At 33.6% G+C, this 23,130-nt stretch overlaps 2 protein-coding genes across 5 annotated transcripts; one reads left to right on the top strand and one right to left on the bottom strand.

Annotated features, from left to right (window-relative positions):
- The first annotated feature begins 1,036 nt into the window (after positions 1 to 1,036).
- On the top strand, positions 1,037 to 2,383 carry LOC112498336 (stemmadenine O-acetyltransferase-like). Its single transcript, XM_025099223.2, has one exon. It carries the CDS (start codon positions 1,037 to 1,039, stop codon positions 2,381 to 2,383), a length of 1,347 nt encoding a protein of 448 aa, XP_024954991.2.
- A 10,832-nt stretch (positions 2,384 to 13,215) lies between these two features.
- Positions 13,216 to 18,439, bottom strand: LOC102623447 (protein WHAT'S THIS FACTOR 9, mitochondrial). Of its 4 annotated transcripts, none has more exons than XM_006478805.4 (4): positions 17,996 to 18,439; positions 17,778 to 17,860; positions 15,037 to 15,183; positions 13,216 to 14,713 (listed from the first exon to the last, which is right to left on the bottom strand). In XM_006478805.4, exon 4 carries the CDS (start codon positions 14,613 to 14,615, stop codon positions 13,329 to 13,331), a length of 1,287 nt encoding a protein of 428 aa, XP_006478868.2. In that variant the 5' UTR covers positions 14,616 to 14,713; positions 15,037 to 15,183; positions 17,778 to 17,860; positions 17,996 to 18,439; the 3' UTR covers positions 13,216 to 13,328. The 4 variants fall into 4 exon arrangements, with proteins under 4 accessions (XP_006478868.2, XP_006478866.2, XP_006478867.2 ...); XM_006478803.4 differs by having other exon boundaries at positions 15,032 to 15,183; XM_006478804.4 differs by lacking the exon at positions 15,037 to 15,183.
- Between the last annotated feature and the right edge of the window lie 4,691 nt (positions 18,440 to 23,130).

Below are 23,130 nucleotides of genomic sequence, written 5' to 3' on the forward strand. Positions count from 1 at the left end.
TTTCTATCTATTTGTTATTTTCATTTTTAATAACGCCAAGGATCCCGATATTTGAATCGCATTTATATTTCAATAGATAAGTGACAAATATAATTATAAAAAATAATAAAATTTAAATATTAGATCGAACGGGTGGGGTTTTCGTGCTAAATGAAGTTATTCTCCTATTCTTCTCTTTTGAATGAATGCAAATAATGACAGAACAGTTTTTGTTAAATTACTTAAATAACATTCATATAAAATAAAATGGTTTGAGTTTGAAGTTGAAATCCGTTTGCAATTTTCTAACATCAAAAAATGCTCCGGGCCGCTTAAAAGCATGCCATGTTTTAAATTCAATCAATAAATAATAGGTTGAGGCTTTTTGGCGGCAGAATACTCTTATTTTAATAAAATATTTTATTATAATATATATAAAAACTGTCTTACAAATTCTTACAAACTAGTATAATATAATTATTTTAAACATTCACATAAAACATTCATTATTTAATATATAATTCTCCTGCCGTAAACACTAAAAATTTTACTGCCAATCTCTTAAATAATATTTAACTAAATAAGAATTAAATTAATAATTTAATATATTTTGAACATATTTTTGCCTTTTGATTTTTTTGAAAAGTTTTTTTTTGTAATCTTCTCTTTTTTTCTTTTTTCTTTTTTTTTTGGTCTACCTCTTCTTCTACTTTTGTCTTTTTTTTTTTAAATTTTAAAGAGTGTAAAAAAACTAAATTCTTTTGGCATGTTAAAAATTGTAAAAAATAAAAATAAAAATTAATTTTTTAATTCAGTACATGAAGTAAATTGATTTATTTAGTTAGGAGAGCCCAAAACCCATACACAAGTTTAATAATTCTCTCACTAACGACGTGAGATATTAGTTTATACAAAAATATAAATTTATATATAAATATTTGCCGCTGCATCACATTAATCTTCTATCTAGACTGAGCAACAATCAGGCACTCTCTCTACTCTACGTATGTAAAAGACAATATAATTCTTTCAAAATTGAGCAAAGCCAACAGACGAAATGCAGCTCCGTATCATCTCCAAGAAAATTATCAAACCATCTTCTCCAACTCCTCTGCACTTAAAAACCCACAAGCTGTCCCTTCTCGATCAACTTGCTCCAGATATTTACACCTCATTGCTTTTCTTTTACAATGGCCCATCAAGAGTCTATGACGAAACCAACACTAGTACGAATAACGTTTATCATCGCCTCCAAAGCTCTCTGTCCAAAACATTAAACCTTTACTACCCTTTTGCAGGAAAACTACTCCAAGATAATTATGTTGTTGATTGCGACGATTCTGGCATCCCTTTCGTTGAAACCCGAGGACCCAGCAGTATTAGCATGTCCGAAGTTCTTAAAAATCCGGAGATGAACACACTGCAACAATTGCTTCCATTCAATCCCAACAAAAAGTACTTAAGTAGTACTGATGATGTCAACGCGGCCGTCCAAATCAATCATTTTGATTGCGGAGGTGTGGCAATAGGCCTTAATTTCAGGCATATTGTAGCTGATGGAGCAGCATCGGTCGGTTTTATCCAGAACTGGGCCAAACTTCATTCCAGTGATGATAATTCCATTATTAATTATAAGCATACTGTGGTTGACTGCACGGATACCTTCCCACCAAACCAAGAGATTTCGAGTTACGCGAGGAGGATCAACGAATGGCAACGTGCACCAGAATGCGTGACAAAAAGGTTTGTGTTTGATGGTGGTAAGGTAGCTGCTCTTAGAGGAGAAATAATTAAAAAAGACGCAAGCTTGAGTTTGAATCAATATCGCCCGACAAGGTTTGAGGCTGTGAGTGGGCTTATCTGGGATGCTTTGATAGCTATGGATAGAGAAGAAAATGTTGGTTCTACTTGTATAGCATCGGTGCCTGTGAATCTTCGAAATCGAATGAATCCACCGTTACCAGAAGATTGTATTGGGAACCTCTATCATGCGGTGACATGCACAGCAAATAAGACTTCGGCAAGAAACATTAATCAATTTACAAAGATGGTCAGTGATGATTTTGTGAGGAAAGTTTATCAAGATGGTGGTATTGTTTTTGTTAATCAGTATAAAGAAGCTGTTGAAGAGATTATGAAGGGTGATAATGGTGTGAGGCTGTTTGGTTTCACTGGTGTGATTGGACTTCCATTTTATGAACCTGATTTTGGATGGGGAAAGCCTGTATGGTCTACCACGGCCATGAGTCTCAATAATATTGCAGTTCTATTAGGTACACGTGATGGTAAGGGAGTAGAAGCTTGGGTGGGATTGCCTATTAATGACATGCCCAAATTTGAACAAGATCCTGGTATCCTCACCTATGCCTCTTTCATTCCAAGCCGTGGAGCAGGATTTGATTGAACCATCTCCCAAATGAGAAAAATCTTTCTCCACATCTATTGTACTCACAATCAACCAATAAAATATCATGAACTACATCATGACATGGATGGATACCTTTTCGTGTATTTCGCTAATGTGTTATGATTACAGTGGACTGTTTTCGATTGTAATGGATAATTGTATTGTATTGTGTTAAGCTCCTCACGTACACAATAGGTAATATTAAGCGGTATTATGGAAACTCTAGGGGGTAAGTCGTAAAAATGTTATATTTTTATTTTTTATAATCCTGCAATACGGCCGTTGGAATTCTTCTAATGTAGCTAGGATTCCTGGTAGAAACAGAAGCTTTTAGTGTAAGCATTAAAAGTATATGAAGATAGGACAAACATAAATCCCTATGCTGCATAAAATTTTTGATATGGAGAAGGAAAGGTGAATTATGTTGTTCAAAATCTGTTGCATTGTTTCGAAAACCTCATGTTGAATGATGCTTTTCGTTGCTGATGTAAGAGAGATTGTAACATTTTTCAAGTTTTATGGTTTGATAATCTGGACGAAAACGGTTTTCCGTTTCTTGAGCAAACGGCTAACTCTTTAAGTCCAGAGAGCATGTTTGCTGTTAAGGATAAAACGGCTCATCGTTATTGAGACAACGGCTAACCGTTTAACTCCAGAGAGCATGTTTTATGTTCTAGAGAAAACGGCTCACCGTTATTGAGAAAATGGCTCACCGTTTATTTACAGGGAGCAACGTATTTGACATTCTGGAATAAAACGGCTCACCGTTTATTAAGAAAACGGCTAACCGTTTATTTCCAAAAAGGCGTCAATTGAAAAAACGGTTAGCAAGAATGAAAATTTCAATTGTCAATCGATGCAAATTCAAACCAAAAGAGTGTCTTCGAAGAAGTACCATTTCTAATGGTTGTATTCTATCAAATAAACCTCTTCTTCATTAAAAAAAGACACACAATTAGATTGATTATCAGATTTTGCAGGTTTCATATATGTTCTGGAAATACAATCTTTTTTGCTAGAGTTTGTATTCAGGATTTGATATATCTTGGGGGTAATTCGCCAAGAAAAACTCTATAGCAAATCAAGATTGGTGAGGGCAAATAAAACCTTAAAGGAAAGTGTGCAAACACGTCTCAAATCCTAAGAAACTTTCTTTGTTCTTTGCCTCCATATTCTTATTATTCTCTAACAATCTTTAAGGTTTTATTTTCTAAATGGAGGCTGAGAAGAGTTTAACGTCATTTCTTAATCATAGTGTCCATCTCGATCGTTTTGATGGAACTAATTTCACTCGTTAGAAGGGAAAATTGTTCTTTCTCCTTACTATTCTTAAAGTGGCATATGTTCTTGATCCGAAATTGGAACCATTTCCAGAACCAAGAGAAGATGATACCGAAGTTGTTAAGGCTGAAAGGAAACGTCGTGAGGATGATGAATTGATGTGTCAGGGTCACATACTCAATACGCTTTCTGACAGGTTATATGATCTCTACAATTCTATGACTTCTCCGGTGGAAATTTAGAATGCTCTTGAGTACAAATACAAAACGGAGAAAGAAGGTACTGACAAATTCCTTGTATCTAAATATTTTGAATTTATTATGGTTGACACAAAATCCATTCTTGATCAAATATATGAGTTACAAATTATTGTTGCTAAGCTTCGAGAGTTAAAAGTTGAAATTTCTGAATCATTTCAAGTTGGGGCTATTATTGCTAAATTGCCACAAAGTTGGAATGATTATAAAAAGAAACTCCTTCATAGTAAAGAGAACATAACTTTAGAAGAATTGCAAAAACACTTGATAATGAAGAAGAGACTAGGTCTCGCGAATCCAAGGATAAGCATGATTCTACTAAAGTTAATGTTGTTGAAGCTAGTAAATTCTCAAAGAATTTTAAAGTCAAGAATGACAAGAAATTCAAGAAGTCCAGCACACAAAAGTTTTCTGGAAATTGTTTCTTTTGTGGTAAGAAAGGTCATCGCCAAAGTGATTGCAGATTTAAGAAGAAAAAGGAAGAAGTGAATTCCCATAAAGCTAATGTTATTGAAAACAAATCTGAAGAGATTTGTGCTATGGTTTCTGAAATGCAAATTGGCATGATTACCAAAACCAATATGGCTAAAACTAAGTCCTATGATTGGTGGCTCGATTCGGGTGCAACAATTCATGTTTGTAATGATAAGAAATTTTTCTTATCATACAAAGAAGAAACGGAAAGACAAATAGTTCTCATGGGGAATAATAATGCAGCCATAGTAGCAGGGAAATGAGTAGTTGAGATCAACTTCACTTCTGGAAAGAAAGTCACATTGTATAATGTCTTTCATGTACCCTCCGTTAGGAAAAATCTTATTTCTGCTAGTTGTATGTGTAAGTATGGGCTTAAGATTGTGCTTGAGGGTAATACTTGTATTATCTCAAAGAATGGATTATTTGTTGGGAAAGGGTATTCTTGTGATGGAATGTACAAACTCAACATTAATAATAATAATATCAACTTAGCTTATATTGTTGAGTCTTGTGATGTTTGGCATGCTAGATTAGCACATTTGAATTTTAGATCTTTGAAATACATGTCTAAGCATGGTTTCATTAATTGCAATGATGTTAAAGGTCATAAGTGTGAAATCTGCATCCAAGCTAAATTAACTAAGAAACCTCTTCCTAAAGCCGAACGAAATACTCAAATAATACATTTAATACATACAGATATTTGTGAGTATAATGGCATTTTAACAAGAGGAGGTAAGAGGTACTTTATCACTTTTATTGATGATTGTTCTAGATACACTTATGTGATACTTAGAACAAAAAATGAAGCTTTTGATAAATTTAAAATTTTCAAAGCTGAAGTTGAAAACCAAAAAGATAAGAAAATCAAAATGGTTCGTAGTGATAGAGGTGGTGAATATTTCTCAATTGAATTTAATAATTATTGTGAAGAAGTTGGAATTATTCACCAAAGATCAGCTCCATTTACTCCTCAACAAAATGGTTTGGCTGAAATGAAGAATAAGATCTTCACTGATATAATAAATTCCATGATCCTTAATGCAAAACTGCCAAATAATTTATGGGGGGAAGCATTACTCACTGCATGTCATATTCATAACAGAATTACATCTTTGAAAACACATATATCTCCTTATGAAATTTGGAAAGGAAGAAAACCAAACTTGATGTATTTAAGGGTCTGGGGTTGTTTAGCTTTTTATAAAATACATGATCCTAAATCATCAAAGTTAGGTGCTAGAGGTATAAAGAGTGTTTTTGTAGGATATGCTGAAAATTCCAAGGCGTATAGGTTGTTAGATTTAGATTCCAATGTGATTGTGGAATCTAGAGATGTTGAGTTTATTGAGAATAAATTTCAACTTGATTCTAATATTGAATTAGAATCAATCATTGATCAACCATGTGTTAATACTCCTGTTACCTTCACTAACAATAATAAAAGGAAAAAGTCTATGATATCTTTCGAACCAAGGAGGAGTCAACGTAAAAAGAAAGAAAAGAGTTTAGCTCCGGATTTTATTTCATCACAAGCACTACTCTTCTTGGTTGAAGGGGATAGAAAGAATGTACTTAACAAAGTACCATTGTTGTTCAATATTGAAAAAAGATCCAAAGACATTTAGCGAAGCTATGTCTTCTAGAGATGCTTCTTTTTGGAGAGAGGCGGTAAATGATGAAATGGATTCAATTATGTCGAATCAAACATGGGTCTTGGTTGATTTTCCTCCAGGATCTAAACCAATTAGCAGCAAATGGGTATTTAGAAGAAAGTACAATAGTGATGGTTCTTTGCAAACTTTTAAGGCTAGATTAGTAGCCAAAGGGTTTAAGCAACGAAATGGTATTGATTATTTCGATACATATGCTCTGGTAGCTAGGTTAACTTCTATAAGAGTGCTATTTGCAATTGCTTCATTGAAAAATTTGTATGTGCATCAAATGGATGTTAAAACAGCTTTTCTTAATGGTGATCTTGATGAAGAAATCTATATGGAACAACCTGAGGGATTTGTTTTGCCAAGAAATGAGAAAAAGGTATGCAAGTTAGTCAAATCTCTTTATGGTTTAAAACAAGCACTAAAACAATGGCATGAGAAGTTTGATTCGGTAATTTTATCTCATGGTTTTAAGCATAATAATGCTGATAAATGTATATATTTTAAATTTACGAATGATTTTGGCGTGATTATATGCTTGTATGTTGATGACTTGCTTATCTTTGGAACAAATATGCGAGGAGTAGATGATACAAAGAAATATTTATTTAACTTTACAATTTAAGATGAAAGATCTTGGTGAAGTAGATACTATCTTAGGTGTCAAAGTGAATAAACATAGTGGGGGTTACTCGTTGTGTCAATCTCATTATATAGAGAAAGTGCTTCTTAAATTCAATTATTTGAAATTTAAAGAAGCTAATACCCCATATGATTCTAATATTAAATTACTAGAAAATGCAGGTCGAGTAGTAGCACAATTAGAATATGCTAATGCTATAGGTAGCTTGATGTATGCTATGCATTGTACGAGGCCTGATATAGTATTTGCAGTTTGTAAAATGTCAAGATTCACGAGTAACCCTAGTGTTGAACACTGGAAAGCAATTGGTAGGATACTTGGTTATCTTAAAAGGACCATTAATTTGGGTTTGTTTTATAATGATTATCCTGAAGTACTGGAAGGATATTCAGATGCTAATTGGGTAACCAATACAAGAGACAATAAATCCACTTTTGGTTGGATTTTTACAATTGCTGGAGGAGTGGCTTCTTGGGCTTCAAAGAAACAAACGTGCATAACTCATTCAACAATGGAAAGTGAGTGTATAACACTTGCAGCTGCAGGCAAAGAAGCAGAATGGCTGAGAAATTTGTTGTTTGATATAATGTTGTGGCCACAACCGATGCCATCTATTTCTTTGTACTGCGACAGTGAAGCTACATTGTCTAGAGCTTATAATAAAGTGTATAATGGAAAGTCTAGACATATTAGCTTGAGACATGAATATGTGAAACAATTAATAGCAAATGGTGTTATTAATATTGTTTATGTTAGGACTAATAAGAACCTAGCAGATCCTTTAACAAAAGGTCTTTCAAGAGACTTAGTTAAGGATACATCTTTTGGAATGAGATTGAAACCTTTGCATAATAAAGTCACCAACAATGGTAACCCAACTATGTAGTAGTTGTACCGCTACTCCATAGTTAAATGGGTAATAACAAGTTGTTGTTATGTGACTGGTTTGACATCGAATAATAAATAATCTCATTCGAGAGTTTCGGTGCAAATAGCTACGAGATTAAGGTTGAGTATTTACTCTTAATGAAGTTCAAGTCTTATAGTAGCTAAAGACATGATTTGAAACTTCACCTAAGTGAACATAAGAAATGGTGCCGTTTCTAACAAGGTCATGGTTTAATCTTGTAAATGTTCATGAATCTAAGATAGAGCACAAGGCCGGAATAGTGCTAACTATTGGAACACAACTTTGAAATCTGGGATAGCTTATATGTGATGTATCTCCGGTATTTACTTAAGAGACAAAGTTTAATGCTTAGCACACTATTGTCCTGTAAATGCTTTGAAATACACTCACTAATTAAAGGTTAAAATCGAAAGATATTTTTTTGTATGTATAAGTTTATCATTAATAAATCTGAAAAATATTACAAGCTAGTGGGGATTGTAAGAGAGATTGTAACATTTTTCAAGTTTTTTGGTTTGATAATCTGGACGAAAACGGTTTACCGTTTCTTGAGCAAACGGCTAACCGTTTAAGTCCAGAGAGCATGTTTGCTGTTCTGGATAAAACGGCTCACCGTTATTGAGACAACGGCTAACCGTTTAACTCCAGAGAGTATGTTTTATGTTCTAGAGAAAATGGCTCACCGTTATTGAGAAAACGGCTAACCGTTTATTTACAGAGAGCAACGTATTTGACATTCTGGAATAAAACGGCTCACCGTTATTGAGCAAACGGTTAACCGTTTATTTACAGAGAGCAACGTATTTGACATTCTGGAATAAAACGGCTCACCGTTTATTGAGAAAATGGCTAACCGTTTATTTCCAGAAAGGCGTCAATTGGAAAAACGGTTAGCAAGAATGAAAATTTCAATTGTCAATCGATGCAAATTCAAACCAAAAGAGTGTCTTCGAAGAAGTACCATTTCTAATGGTTGTATTCTATCAAATAAACATCTTCTTCATTAAAAAAAGACACACAATTAGATTGAATATCAGATTTTGCAGGTTTTATATATGTTCTGGAAATACAATCTTTTTTGCTAGAGATTGTATTCAGGATTTGATATATCTTGGGGGTAATTTGCCAAGAAAAACTCTATAGCAAACCAAGATTGGTGAGGGCAAATAAAACCTTAAAGGAAAGTGTGCAAACACGTCTCAAATCCTAAGAAACTTTCTTTGTTCTTTGCCTCAATATTCTTATTATTCTCTAACAGCTGATTCTTCTTCTTCTTCTTCCAAGCAAAAATCCCAAGAAGCGGGTTCAACGCCAGCTTCAATGCCATTATATTCACAAAGTATGTGGGCTGTTCATAGCAGCTCGACTGACACTGCAAATTTCAGTGCTTTTGAATTAATATCTAATCCTAGTATTCTTTTGTTGGCTCAACATCAACGGGGCTTAGATTACATGCAGGACAAGTCATCTTCCAGGGACTTCAGGATTACGCAAAACTTATTTGAGACGGTCAGAGTTTAATTCAGAGCTGATGAATCACCAATATGGTCTTTTTGACTATCAGCTGAGAGAAGTTTCACTGAAGATAACACACGAACAGTTGTTTCTCCGGATATCAACCGATAAACATGGCTTATCCTTGATCAACAAGCTAATCAAAGTGCTTGCAAATTTGTTGCTGGTTTGATATGTAATGGCAACTTTGAACAAATTATTCAAATTCCTAATGATGATTACATTTGGGTCGTCCATCATATTGCAGTGCTTACATCCTCTTTACAAGAAGAAGTTATGATTTAATATATCAAGCAGCGTCAGACCATGCCTCTTTCTGGCATGCCATTAGCAAGAATGTTACAATATGGAGATGAAAAGGTTCGCAGAGAAGATGATAGGTCCCAGTCAGAACTACACTAATTCAATGCGTATGATTCTCTTTCGGTGAGAATAAACCACAAGATAATTTTAGATAATTTGCTGACTGATTATTATTGAACTCAAGAGCGTATTTATACATTTAATCACAGCCCACTACTATGATATACAGCCGAAAATAGAGGCTTATAATACGTCCACTAAGCAAATAGCAGAATACAAAATAAATGCAACTACCTAGCTATTAACCCGTTCAGCAAAACAAGTAGCACAAGATAATTTAAATGCAACAACTAAACAAGCTATGAATACTCCAACGTCTATTTTAAGTCGATAACTATGAATATTGCTTCGGTTCCTACTCCCTTGCATGTATGACTTTCACGCCCTGCATGCCCATGTCACACGTTTAGACCCCATCCTTCATACTTGAAATTTGGTTTTGTCACCCTTGTTATCTTACATGGTTCTCCAGCCTCATCAATACCCTCCCCTCAAAGTGGACTCTTGTCCTCAAGGTCCATATTTTTAAATAGATTCATTGTTTCCTTTATGATTCGATAAGGAATGAAATGAATTTTTTGGTTTGGCACAGTCTGTTGGGGTAACCTCCGCAGTAATTTCAGTTTCTTCATACATAATATCTCTCGCATCAGTACTTCCTTCAAGCAACAATATTTGAGGGCCCATACATTTGTGACCTACAGTAAACTTCTCAGGACAGTTAAAACAAAGCCCTTGGGCACCACGTCTCTGCATCTCGTCCCACGTCAAGCGTTTGACATTAGATGTTGATGTTCCGCTAACTGGGAATGGCTGGGAAAACTTGTGTTGGACTTGGTCTGCTTGCATATGCGCCAAACTGATAGCTTCCTTCAAAGTCTTTGGCTTGAACATCCTGATGCCATCATATATCTCAGGCTTAAGACCTCCCATAAAAGTTCCAACTAAAGCTTTTTGCGTCCACCTATGAACTCGATTGCCCAATCTTTTAAACTCTCGTTCATAATCACGTAAGGTGCCCACTTGCCGCACCTTGGATAGAGCTTCATCAAAATCTTCGCACTCGGTAGGTCCGAAACGTGCCCATAATTCTTCTTCAAAATTTGTCCATGTAACCGTTCTTCCCTCCTCCTTATAAGCTTTGTGCAGCCACTGCCACCATTGGTTGGCTTCACCCTCAAGATGGAATGATGCCAATGCAACCTTTTGTGTCTCCGTTGTTCCCTGGTATTCAAAGAATTGGGAAACTTTGCTAAACCACTCCCTAGGATCATCTCCAGCGTACCTTGGAAATTCAAGCTTAGCCATTTTTGAGGAGAAAATCATTCGGCTTCCACTAGCTTCCTCCTTGGTATGCTCCTTGTAAGAATGGCTAGGGTGATTATTGACGTTATGGCTGGACCCTTCCTTGTTTGAAAAGAAAGCCTCGGACATACGATTGATGGTCTCCTTAAGCTGATGCAGTTTGTCATTAATGCCAATCTCCATTTGTTGCAATCCATCTTGAAGTCCATCAAGCCTCGCTTCTAAATTTTCAATCCTTTCTTTGTTAGTTGCCATGAGAACAATAAAGTTTTTGAACAAGATAATGCGGCTCTGATACCAATTGATAGGTCCCAGTCAGAACTACACTTAATCAATGCGTATAATTCTCTTTGGGTGAGAATAAACCACAAGATAATTTTAGATAATTTACTGACTGCTTATTATTGAACTCGAGAGCGTATTTATACATTTAATTACAGCCCACTACTATGATATACAGCCGAAAATAGAGGCTTATAATACGTCCACTAAGCAAATAGCAGAATACAAAATAAATGCAACTACCTAGCTATTAACTCATTCAGCAAAACAAGTAGCACAAGATAATTTAAATGCAACAACTAAACAAGCTATGAATACTCCAACGTCTACTTTAAGTCGATAACTATGAATATTGCTTCGGTTCCTACTCCCTTGCATGTATGACTTTCACGCCCTGCATGCCCATGTCACACGTCTAGACCCCATCCTTCATACTTGAAATTTGGTTTTGTCACCCTTGTTATCTTACATGGTTCTCCAGCCTCATCAGAAGACAAATTTTGCATTTAATTTCGATCAATGCAGCAACCCTTTCCGGAGATCCCTTCCGGAACTATGTCGTGCAGCATGTCTTATCCCTCGAGAACCCAGAAGTGATCGAAACAATCAGCTTTGCACTTACAGGCCACTGTATTTATCTCTCCTTGATAAAATGAGGCAGTTTTGTACTTCAAAGATGCTTCAAGTTTCAGAACATAGTGCAATATATTGTTAAAGATTTTTTGAGCTGTTACAATATCCTGCTACTTTCCAATGACAGATATGGGAACTATGTGATTTAAACAGCACTGAAATAGACAATTCGAGCGAAGGTGAATAGACCTGATCTTCATGATACACTAGTGATCAACCTCGTCTTGCTGCTCTGCAGATAATGAGATATGGAAGGAATGTTTATAATGTAATTAGCCATATGATCTCAGAATTAGGTAAATTTGTTTAATCGTTTCCTCGTTCATGTCTGTCATAATGTTTTAGGAAAACATTTTATATCTTTCTGCTTGAGTCTTGTACTGTCTTCTCCTGTTTCCAATGTAATAGAGTTTCTTCACAAATGGAAAAAGCTAGTTTGGCCAGAAGCTTTTGTAGTAGTTGCACAGAAAAATCGGTTTGAAGAACAGAGCAAAAAGCAAAACTATATTTCACAGAGAATAAACATTCATCTCGTTCTTTATGACATCTTTGCACTCAAGAGTGCCTCCAATGGCTTGCAAGCCTGAATATATTGGTTTATAGATCCCAAAATGCCAGCCATTTTGCAAGCCGCAACGCAAAGCATAACTGGTTTATACTCACAAAGTATTCTCTCCTCATCATTAGAAAATATATTCCATTTACAAGAGTCCTCAAATATTACTTCGGTTACAGAGAATGCAAAGCAAAATTTTTGAGAGTCAAGAGTACCTTAAGCATTGCAGCGGTTTCCTATGGCTCATACGTATAAATAAGCCATATCTAAGCAGAAACTATGTCAGTGACGATTTAATGTGTGGACAAGAAGTCCTACTCGCAAAAATTGAACAGGCTATAATGGATGATAACCAAGATTACCTCTAAAAACCATATTCTGTTCTTAGAGTCCAATAAATATGCATCAGATAAGGTGCCGGATTGTGGCAAAAAAAATTAACATATGCAAAGGCTTGGCATCTTTTGGTGTAAAATGCAAGTCATGAATAATAATAGGCAGAAATCAAGGTGCAACCATAAGTAAAAGGTGTTAAGATTAAATTTTAATAGGAAAAGGTTCCTCCGTCAAGTTCAATCCCTGCCCTCCTTACTCAAAACTAAATAAAAAACAAAAAAAACATACACAGCTAAGAGTTTTTAGTCAAAACGAGGCACCTCTATAGTTCTATGAGTCAAATTAATATGGTTAAACACATGCTAACGAGCACCCCCATGTAATAATTGGCCCCTTTAAAAGCCTCCCAAATTACAATCCTGGATAAAAAGTTCACAGGATTCGCATGAGTTTCAGGGGAATGCCTCTTTACTTTTTATTTATTTTTTTTTTTTTTCAGTACATCTGTTATCAGGCCAAGGCCCACGAGGTGTGCCTCATCTTCACAAAACTGCAGTCGCCACGCTTATTTCCAAGTGACCAGGAAAGTCGACATTTTCGTGTCAGAGTATCTAAATAACGCTGAATCCATATAATTATTTTCCACCTACAGTTAGCTAAACCTTGCTAGCAGACAGTTTAATACAATGAACAGGAAATCTGAAGACATTCAACTGGCAGAATCTAGGAAGGATCAGGCATAAGTTCGTCCGAATAATATTCAGAAAACAAATTACAATCTGACTCGTCTTCGTAACTAAATCCAGTGCCACTGAGCTGATTGCTACATGTAACATTCAACGGGTCCTTCTTCACGCCAGCACTCGTAGTTTTATTGTATAACCCTCTACTCCTGTCCAGGAACCCTTCCCTCATCATGCTTGCAAATCTTTCTCGGGCATCAACAAGGGGGTTCTTTACCAAAAGTTGCTGTTGATCGTAGGCTTCCCTAAGAACAATAGTCTGAGTGTTAAGCTTCATAGAGATGTAAAAAATTCCAGGATGCCGTTCAAACACTTTGGTAAACTTTTGAGGCAGAGACAACGGTATGCGGAGATTACTCACATTCTTACGCTCTGTTTTTTTTCGTATGGTGAGATGAAGAAGCTCATGAAAGATGCCAACAATCCTCTTTTCAGAAACATCAGTACGAGGATCCAAATGAGAGGCATCAGTGTAAGGTGAAGTATATGGCAGACTCTGCCACTCTTTTAACCACTCCATGCACTTCCTTTTCAGCCCAAAACCCCTTGTAAATCTAATTGGGAAGGCCAAACTATTACTTCTTAAATCTTCTTCCTTCTGCTGTAAAACAGCATTTTTTTGCAATTGGGAGACAGCAAGGTCATCATCCCATGATAACAGTTTCAAGCCAACACGATCATCCGGGAGGCGGACCAAAGAAAATAATTCAGGGTGACGTGTAATTAAGTAATCACGGTAATCATAAGGTAATCCCATATCCCATTTCAGCTGGTCAATGGTTTGTAAAGGAAGCATTCTGTCCCTAGTGAGCATAAGAAGTTTACATAGCCTATCAAGAATGTCTTTCTGGTTCTGCTGAAGAATATTAAGCCCTTCATGATGAACATCGGCAGCTTCAGGAGTCAAACCAAAGCAGGGAACGCGAGTGCCTCCACTGTCCAGAACATGAGACTCACAAAAAATATTCGGGTATCTCCTTATAAACGTGGAGAGCTTAAGATTTTGTGGTAGACCGAGTTGCCCTCGATGCCTGCAAAGGTGGTAAATAGGAACAAAACAATGCGAAGCAGAGGAAATGATAGAAACAAGGAAGCAGGCCGCTCTAAGATCCTTCTCAGCAGCCACAACAGCATCCAGAGACTTATCTTTAGCCCATTTCAACTTAACATTCACCAGACCGAAATTCTGCTGGTAACTAAACCCTTTTCGGCATTCACTTAAAAATGCAGAGTATACAGCTCTACCCGAAAACAACCAGTAAACCATCTCATTCTTCAAAGGACCAACAATTTAATGTGCTACAAATCCACCATTAAGTGTTTACAGTTAAAGATTACCCGCCCTTTCAATGCGCAATAAGCAATCTGCGAATTTGCAAAGTATCAGAATAACTAAACAATCCACCGCCTTAATTATCGTCCCCAAAAAAAAAAAAAAATTAATTTCACAGATTAGAGGGCCAAAAGTGTCCATATAATTGAAAAATTCAACCATTTTCACCCATTTCTAATCAAATTTAAATTTTGATTGTAGACACTCTCTCTCCGAGTCGCAGTCCAATTTGCCCACAACTAAAATACTCGTCGTTAACTCTAATTACTAATAAAATTATACAAATTGACCTCTAATAAATATTAACCTCAAAAGCTTATTAACAAAAAAAAAATTAAAAACAAAAATACCAAACCGCTCGAGTGCTGGTGGTGCTCTCAGGATTACTCCGCTTCCATTTGAGACTTGTAAGCGCTATGCTTGTGATAACTCTTCAGTTAATTTTGTCCACTTAATTAATTAGAATGCTTTCGGCCTCTCCAAACTAGGCCTTCCGAATAGCCTAAGACATCGTCACGTGTGTATGTTTAGATATATGATTTAAATTTTCTTTTAAAATTAAAGTAATTGATAATAATAATTTTTGTTATACGTCAAAAATGTTATGCATAAAAGTACACAAAACGAGGGTGCAGGCTGTCTTTGGTTGCATAAAAGTACACACAATTGCAGCCAAAGATTGGTGCAACCCTTTTTTAATTTAACCGGTTGCCTTTTTAAAAAAAAAATATTAAATATTAAAATAAAATAATATATTAACTAAAAAATTGTGAAAAAATATAATTAATAGTAACAAAAATTAATTAATTAATTAAAAACAAAGAAAAATATGATCTTATGAAAATAAAGAGAAACAAATAAAATATTTATATAACAAAAAAAATTATTTTTATTTTCATATGATGTCTCATATTTAACATAAAAATTTTCATGTATGTTGTTACTTGTCTCAAGTTTATTATTCTAAATATCCCTAAAAATTTCTTTTCTTAACCGTTTCATGTTTGACGTTTATGTTGCATGTTTAATAACGTCTTCCACATGTATCACTTGTTTTGTTACATGTTTACATCAAACTCATGTTTAACTTCAATCGTGCCGTGTTCATATTATTTTTTTATATGTAAACTTCATATTTCATGTTTACGTCACATATTGCATGTTTGCCTTCAATTATTACATGTTTTAAATAAAGATAAAAAATGAGGATTTTCCATCCCCTTTCATGTTTAACATTTATGTTGCATGTTTAACATCATCTATCACATATATCACATGTTCTATTGCATGTTTACATCGAACTCATGTTTAACTTCAATCGTTGCATTTTTAACTCCAACCCTTGTCTGTCTAACTTCATGTCTCATGTTAATTTTTTAAATGTAAATTTCATATTTCATATTTACATCACATGCTGTATCTTTGAAATGTGGTGTTGCATGTCAAAAAAAAATAGCGTCAAAAGGTTTTTAATTCTTATATGTGGCGTTTATGATTGATACACAACACAAAACAACAATTAAATATGAGTGTGATGTAAACTTGCAACATGGCAGCATTTCATGTATGTGACAGACAATGTTGTACATGAATCATAAACACTAAACATGAAACGAATAGGATTAAAACCTTTTTATTGCCATTTTTTTATGATATACAACACCACATTTCAAAAATACAACATGTGATGTAAATATGAAATATGAAATTTACATGTAAAAGAAAAATATCAGACATGAAAAGATTGAACTTAGACACAACGATTGAAATTAAACATGAGTTCGACGTAAACATGCAAAAGAACGTGTGATACATGTAATAGGTGATGCTAAACATGCAACATGAATGTCAAACATGAAACGGACTGGAAAATCCTTATTTTTTGGCTCTATTTAAAACATGCAATAATTGAAGTCAAACATGCAACACGAAATGTAAACACGAAACATGAAGTTCACATATTAAAAAATAACATGAACATGACACGATTGAAGTTAAACATGCAACGATTGAAGTTAAACATGAGGCATGTAACAAAACAAGTAATACATGTGAAAGACGTTATTAAACATGCAATATAAATGTCAAACATGAAACAAGTAGGAAAATAAATTTTTAGGAATATTTAGAAAAGAAATGTTACAATCTAAAATTTTAAAGTGCGGGAACGTCCGGGAAAACGCATAAACCGTGCGGTTTAAGCGCTTTAAGTTTTAAACCGCGGGGTTTTAAAGTTGTCCTGGACGTTTCCTGCACTTTATGATCCCGGACCAGAAAATTACTATATTTTAAATAATAAACTTGACACAAGTAACAATATACATGAAAATTTTTATGTTAAATGTGAGACATCATATATAAAATGAAAAGAATTTCTTTTGTAATATTAACTTTTATTTATTTCCTTTCATTTTCATAAGATTATATTTTCTTTCATTTTAATTTATTTATCTTTTTTTTTAATATTCGAAGGGTGTCTACTTCACTCACATTTTGTAAGGAAGAGATTGTCTCCACTCAATTAACTGATAATTGAGGAAGTATTAAAACTAACCTCCATAAAGCTCCTATAAAGGCTCGAACCCCTACTCTCACCATTGTAAATACAAGAATTCTCCTATTGGATCAAAGGCCCGTTAGTTTTGAAACCTAACAATTGACTTAGCTAACAAAAATAAGTCTCAAATCACCCAAAAAAAATATATATATAGAAAAACCAATGGAATAAGGCTCCAAAGAATAATATAAAAATATATGCATTTGCATTATGAATAAAAAACGATTTGCCATGAAAATTCACGAAGATGCGTAATACTAGCATAACCTCAAAGTGGATAGCTGCAAATATTGAACACAATTTAGCTTAAACTTATTTTACTTCTTCCGATTCTTTAAAAGAATCTATATACAGAATTTCAAATCTAATGTGAAAAAAAAAATTGGTCCACTCTAATTTGAACATTTACAGACATATTATTTTACAATCTCTTTAACTCAAGTGTATGTAAATTTTCCACAGCCACAATAAAGGTTAAAATCTTTTATAATCAAGGTAGTAACATCCAAAATTGCGTTACAGTTTAAACGAACACATACCTAATCTCAGGAAGCCATGAACTTCATCTTCCATGCTTCGAACCATGTAATTAAGGAAATTGTACGATAGTGGAAGTTTGCTTCTGAAAATTTAAAAGAGGAATAATGCAATGTAATTTTAGAGAGTGTCCCCAGTAAATCCAAACATAGAACAATAGAGCTCAAAACAAGCAAATGACACCTTGAGAGAGAGAAAAAAAAATAAAAAGTACTATTACCCTTGAGATAATAACGCTCCAAAATAAAAACAAAAGCTCAGGAGAATTTGTTGACAAAAACAACAAAAGATAAAAATAAAACCCTCCAGTTGTTTTGAGGAGTTTCGCTCGCAGCTTGGCTTTCACGGCAATGGTTCCGGTGATGACTATGGCAATCGTGGCTCAACAACTGATAGTGAAGACGAGAGTGCAGGAGGAGCAATAGTTGCCAATCGGAAAAGCAGCAGCTCTGCCGCTCTCTCTCTCTCGTGCACAAACAAGATACCGGAGTTGATGGACTGGATTGGCTGTTTGATGTGAGTGAGATGGTGGCTTTAATTTTATGAGATTAGTAAAGAAATAGAACAGAGAAATTAGGGATTTGCGAGAGATGCCCAGGAAATTGGTGACGAGCAAAGAAATTGAGTAGGAGAAAATTATAAAGGGATTTGAAGAAAATAAAAAATTGCTGGCAGCCGGCATTTACAATTTGCCCTTTTATTTCTATTTTTATTTACTATTAAATCTCAACCGTTAGATTCATTTTAGTTAAATCCATTTCTCACGTGTTTTTTTTCTTTTGGGTAAAGAAATACAATCACATTTCACACATCAAGTTTTCACATTGTTAATTTGGCACAAAGCTGGAGTAATTTTAAATATAAAAGGGTAATATAACCAACTAATGTACATATAATGTGTGTAATTAAATTTAATATAATCACTTCTTATATGATAATTTTTTAAAATAAATACATAAATATCATGCATTGTTTATTTGTTGTATAACTGACATTATATTCCTTTGTACTATAAAATTTCTCACAAAGCTGACATAGAAAGTGGAAATCATTTAATTTTTATACTGGATCTAAGATTCACAATTGTTGACTTTGATGCTTTTAACGTAAGACTAAACAAAGGTTGGGATCTTTTATTTTTAATTTTTTTTAATACTAGATCTGAGATACACATTTGTTGACACCGGGGGTTTTAATTAAAGGAAAAAACTGGGTTGGTTTGATTTGATATTTGAAAACTATTGAGTGAGACTATTATTTTCAAACCCCTTTCCTGTGGAATCTTATTTTAATTCCCAAAATATCTTTTTTTTCCATTTTTTCAGTTTCTTTTCTGATTCAAAAAGAAAAAAATAAATTCAGTTTCTTTCAAACAACTTCAACTGCAGATTTTTTAAAACAATTTTTTGAATGATTAAAGCATATATATGTAATTGAAAAAAATCATACATATGTATGAATTAAGTAGAATTAAAAATGGACAAAAATAATTATTATGTAATTTTTTTAAATTAAAAAAAATTAGAATGTAGAAGTGTTTGTGAACAAACAGAAAATTTAAGAGGCTTTGGTGTAGTTGTATGGATGTAAAAATTTAGATAGAGAAATATAAGGGTATACTTAGATTTATTTTGTCCTTCAATAGAATTGCATTAGGAGAGGGATTTTATAAGGAGTATGGAGGGGTGCCAATAGTTAAACTCAAAACTATGTTCTCAAAAATGTTGGAAAATTTTGCATTACATTATGGAATTTGACACTTTAATATTTGAAAACTGTATTTCAAATTGTAAAAACTGTAAAATCATGTTTGATATGTGAATATATAAATAAATAAATAAAGGTATGTGTTTGGTTGAACCTTCTTTCAGAATTATTTTTTTTAGTGTTGATCACTTGAAATCAAAGTATCACTAGAAATCATTAATAAAGGCTAGTGTCCCCAGAAATTCTTGGATTTTTTGCAATATGAGATTGAATGCCATAACTCTTATTTGTATTTTACTTTTTATTGGTGCTGTTGGGTCGAAGTAGTAATCCTATTATATATATATATATATATATATATATATATAAAGATAACTGAACTGATTTACTTTTTAAAGTATATCTAAAATTCATGATTGTTGAACCTAGCGCTTCTAATTTAAGAAAAAAATTAAATGGTGGGATTATTTAATTTTTATACTAGATAAAAGATGCACATTTGTTGACACGGAAGCTTCTAATTGGAGGGGGGAAAAACAAAGTGGGTTGGTTTGATTTGAGATTTGAAACTATTTTTCTCAAATTAGAATATGATTAAAAAATGACTAATGATATAGTTAAAAATTCTTATACAAATTTATTTTGTACAAACTGATGTGGCATTATAAAATTGGTTGAATTAAATATCTCTTGACCCACATAATTTATTTATATTATTTTATATTTTCATTCAACCAATGAATTAATACCACATCAGATTATATAAGATAAGTTTGTACAAGTTACGTTATGTAATTTAATATCTTTTATATTTGAAAACTGTACTCAAATTATAAAAACTGTTAAATCATGTTTGATATCTAAATATATAAAAACAAACAAATAAATAAAGATATGTGTTTGATTGAACCTGTTTTCAGAATAATTTACCACAAATTAAGTATCATTATAATTTTTTAATAAAGAAAACAATGACAATAATTTTTTTTTTCAAGTCGTACTAGCAATCCCATAAAAAAAAAAAAGTGGAACTAGTGATGAATATAAATAACATAAAAACGTAAGAATGGGTCGCATAACAATAACAAAATAATTGGACTCATTTATTTTTTTATCTTAGATCTAAGATTCATAGTTGTTGACCTAGCGGCTTCTAATTAAACCAACAAAAAAAAACATTTATAGGGATTTATACTGTAATTTAGATTTAATATTAGTTTGAGCTCCGTTTCGAGCTTTATATAATATTTTAATTAGTGGACAGTGGTTATTCAACAAGCAATAATATGTAATTAAATTTTAACTGTATATTATAAATCCATATTTGACAAAAGAACATTAAAAAACTTCGCATAACTTAGCTTGACATTGCACCCAAATTTCTTTATACTATATTGATATATAAGAGTTTCTAATGTGCCATCAATTTCTATCTATTTGGTATTTTTTTTTCTTAATTATGTTGGGGATCCCAATAGTTGGATCCAATTTCTATTTTAACTGCTGTGACATTTATTTATTAGACCGTCTAACAGTAATTTTACAAGTTATCTAATAAATAAGTGACACATGTAATTATGACACAAATTAAAATTCAAATAATAGATCCTATGGGTGGTGGGTTTTGTGTTAAAAGAAGTTATTGCCTATTATTATTATTATTATTGGTTTGAATGCAAATAATGACAATAGCTGTTTATGTTAAATTACTTAAATAATCTTCATATAAAATAGGTTGGATTGAAATTCGTTGCAATTTTCTAACATCAAAAAATGATTGCGGCCATTGAAAGGCATACCATGGTTTACATTCAATAAATAATAAAAATAAGACTCATAAGTATGCACAAGCATAACGTTATTAATTTGTATAAAACTATTTGCCACTGTATCACATTACACTTCTATTTAAACTGAGCAATAGTATTGGCTTTTTTAGCTGTTGGTTTTTAAAGTTTCAAAAACATTTTTTTTAAAAATAATGCCGAGCACCCTCTGTTGACACATGTGGCTGCTAATGTGTCTTGCAAATATGTTTCCAGCTTATGGTCCAACATTTTATTTTTGTTTTTTGGTTTTGACCACGAGGTATCTTGGGGAGGGTCCTAACTGTGGGAGGCACCTTTAAATCTGAACCACAATCCAGACTAGAAGTCCCCGCTTTAACCGAGAGGCACATGTTCTCCCAACAAATGCGACTTCCCTGCGACTCGAACTGGAGAGCAAATACAGTCAAGCCACTTAAGGGAATTCCATTGTCGGGAGCCAACACTTTGTTGGTACGGTCCAACATTTTATTAAGAAAAAGTTTGCCGCATTTTGCAGCTGTCAGTGCTTTGAAAATTTCCCACCTCTTCAGCTTAATGGAAAGATGAGATAAATACAATTGTGAGAGTGGTGTTTGGTCCCTGGGTGCTATAATCAACCTTATGCTACCCCATCGCTAGTGATTAGAAAGGACTTTGAAGCATCAAATACCTGCAGAATATGTCAATGGCTGTAGGTTCTATTCTAAACTTCTGCTCTTGATTTTTATGGGCATGTGTGTGTTATACTTGCATGCTTCATTCACAATTTCGTCATTCGATAGCAAAGCCAACAGAGGAAATGTTAAACTGGTAAATAGGAGCAAAACAATGCGAAGCAGGGGAAATGAAAGAAACAAGGAAGCAGGCCGCTCTAAGATCCCTCTCAGCAACCACAACAGCATCCAGAGGCTTATCTTTCGCCCACTTCAACTTGACAGTAGTCACCAGATCAAATTTCTACTGGTAACTAAACCCTTTTCGGCATTCACATAAAAATGGAGAGCATACAGCCCTACCCGAAAACAACGAGTGAACCATCTCATTCTTCACAGTACCAACAATTAAATGTGCTACAGATCCACCATTAAGTGTTTACAGTTAAAGATTACTTGCCTTTTTAATGCACAATAAGCAATCTGCAAATTTGCGAAGTAGCAGAATAACTAAACAATCCATTGCCCGTAATTATCCTCCCAAAAAAATAATAATAATAATTTCACAGATTATAGGACCAAAAGTGTTCATATACTAACAAATTCAACCATTTTAACTCATTTCTAATCATATTTTAAATTTTGATTATAGACACACTCTCTCCGAGTCTCAATCAAATTGCCCACAACTAAAATACTCAACAATTAACGTTAATTACTAATAAAATTATACAAATTGACCTCTAATAAATATTAAGCTCAAAAGCTAATTAACTAAAAAAATTACAAACAAAAATACCAAACTGCTAGAGTGCTGGTGGTGCTCTCAGGATCACTCGGCTTCCGTTCGAGACTTGGGGCAAAACTAAACGTTGAACTTGTGATAACAATTCAATTAATTTTGTCCCCTCAATTAATTAGAAGAAAAATACCAAGTGGAGAGAAAGTTGAGAGAACACTGAGAGAAATTATGAAGAAAATGATAGAGAGAGAGGACTAATTTCTTTTAGTGTTCTCTCAGTTTTCTCTATATTTAGCACTATTCTGATTAGAATGCTTTCGGCCTCTCCAAACTAGGCCTTCTGAAAGGCTTAGGACATCGCCATGTGTGTATATTCAAATATATGATTTAATTTTTTTTAAAAAAAATTAAAGTAATTGATAATAAAAATTTTTGTTATATGACA

This window comes from Citrus sinensis, chromosome 3 (genome assembly GCF_022201045.2).
Source record: "Citrus sinensis cultivar Valencia sweet orange chromosome 3, DVS_A1.0, whole genome shotgun sequence".
Classification (NCBI taxonomy): domain Eukaryota; kingdom Viridiplantae; phylum Streptophyta; class Magnoliopsida; order Sapindales; family Rutaceae; genus Citrus; species Citrus sinensis.

Bases quoted from the DNA above. Each gene is read 5' to 3' on its own strand.
- LOC112498336 (XM_025099223.2), top strand. From the start codon at position 1,037: ATGCAGCTCCGTATCATCTCCAAGAAAATTATCAAACCATCTTCTCCA.
- LOC102623447 (XM_006478804.4), bottom strand. From the start codon at position 14,615: ATGGTTTACTGGTTGTTTTCGGGTAGAGCTGTATACTCTGCATTTTTA.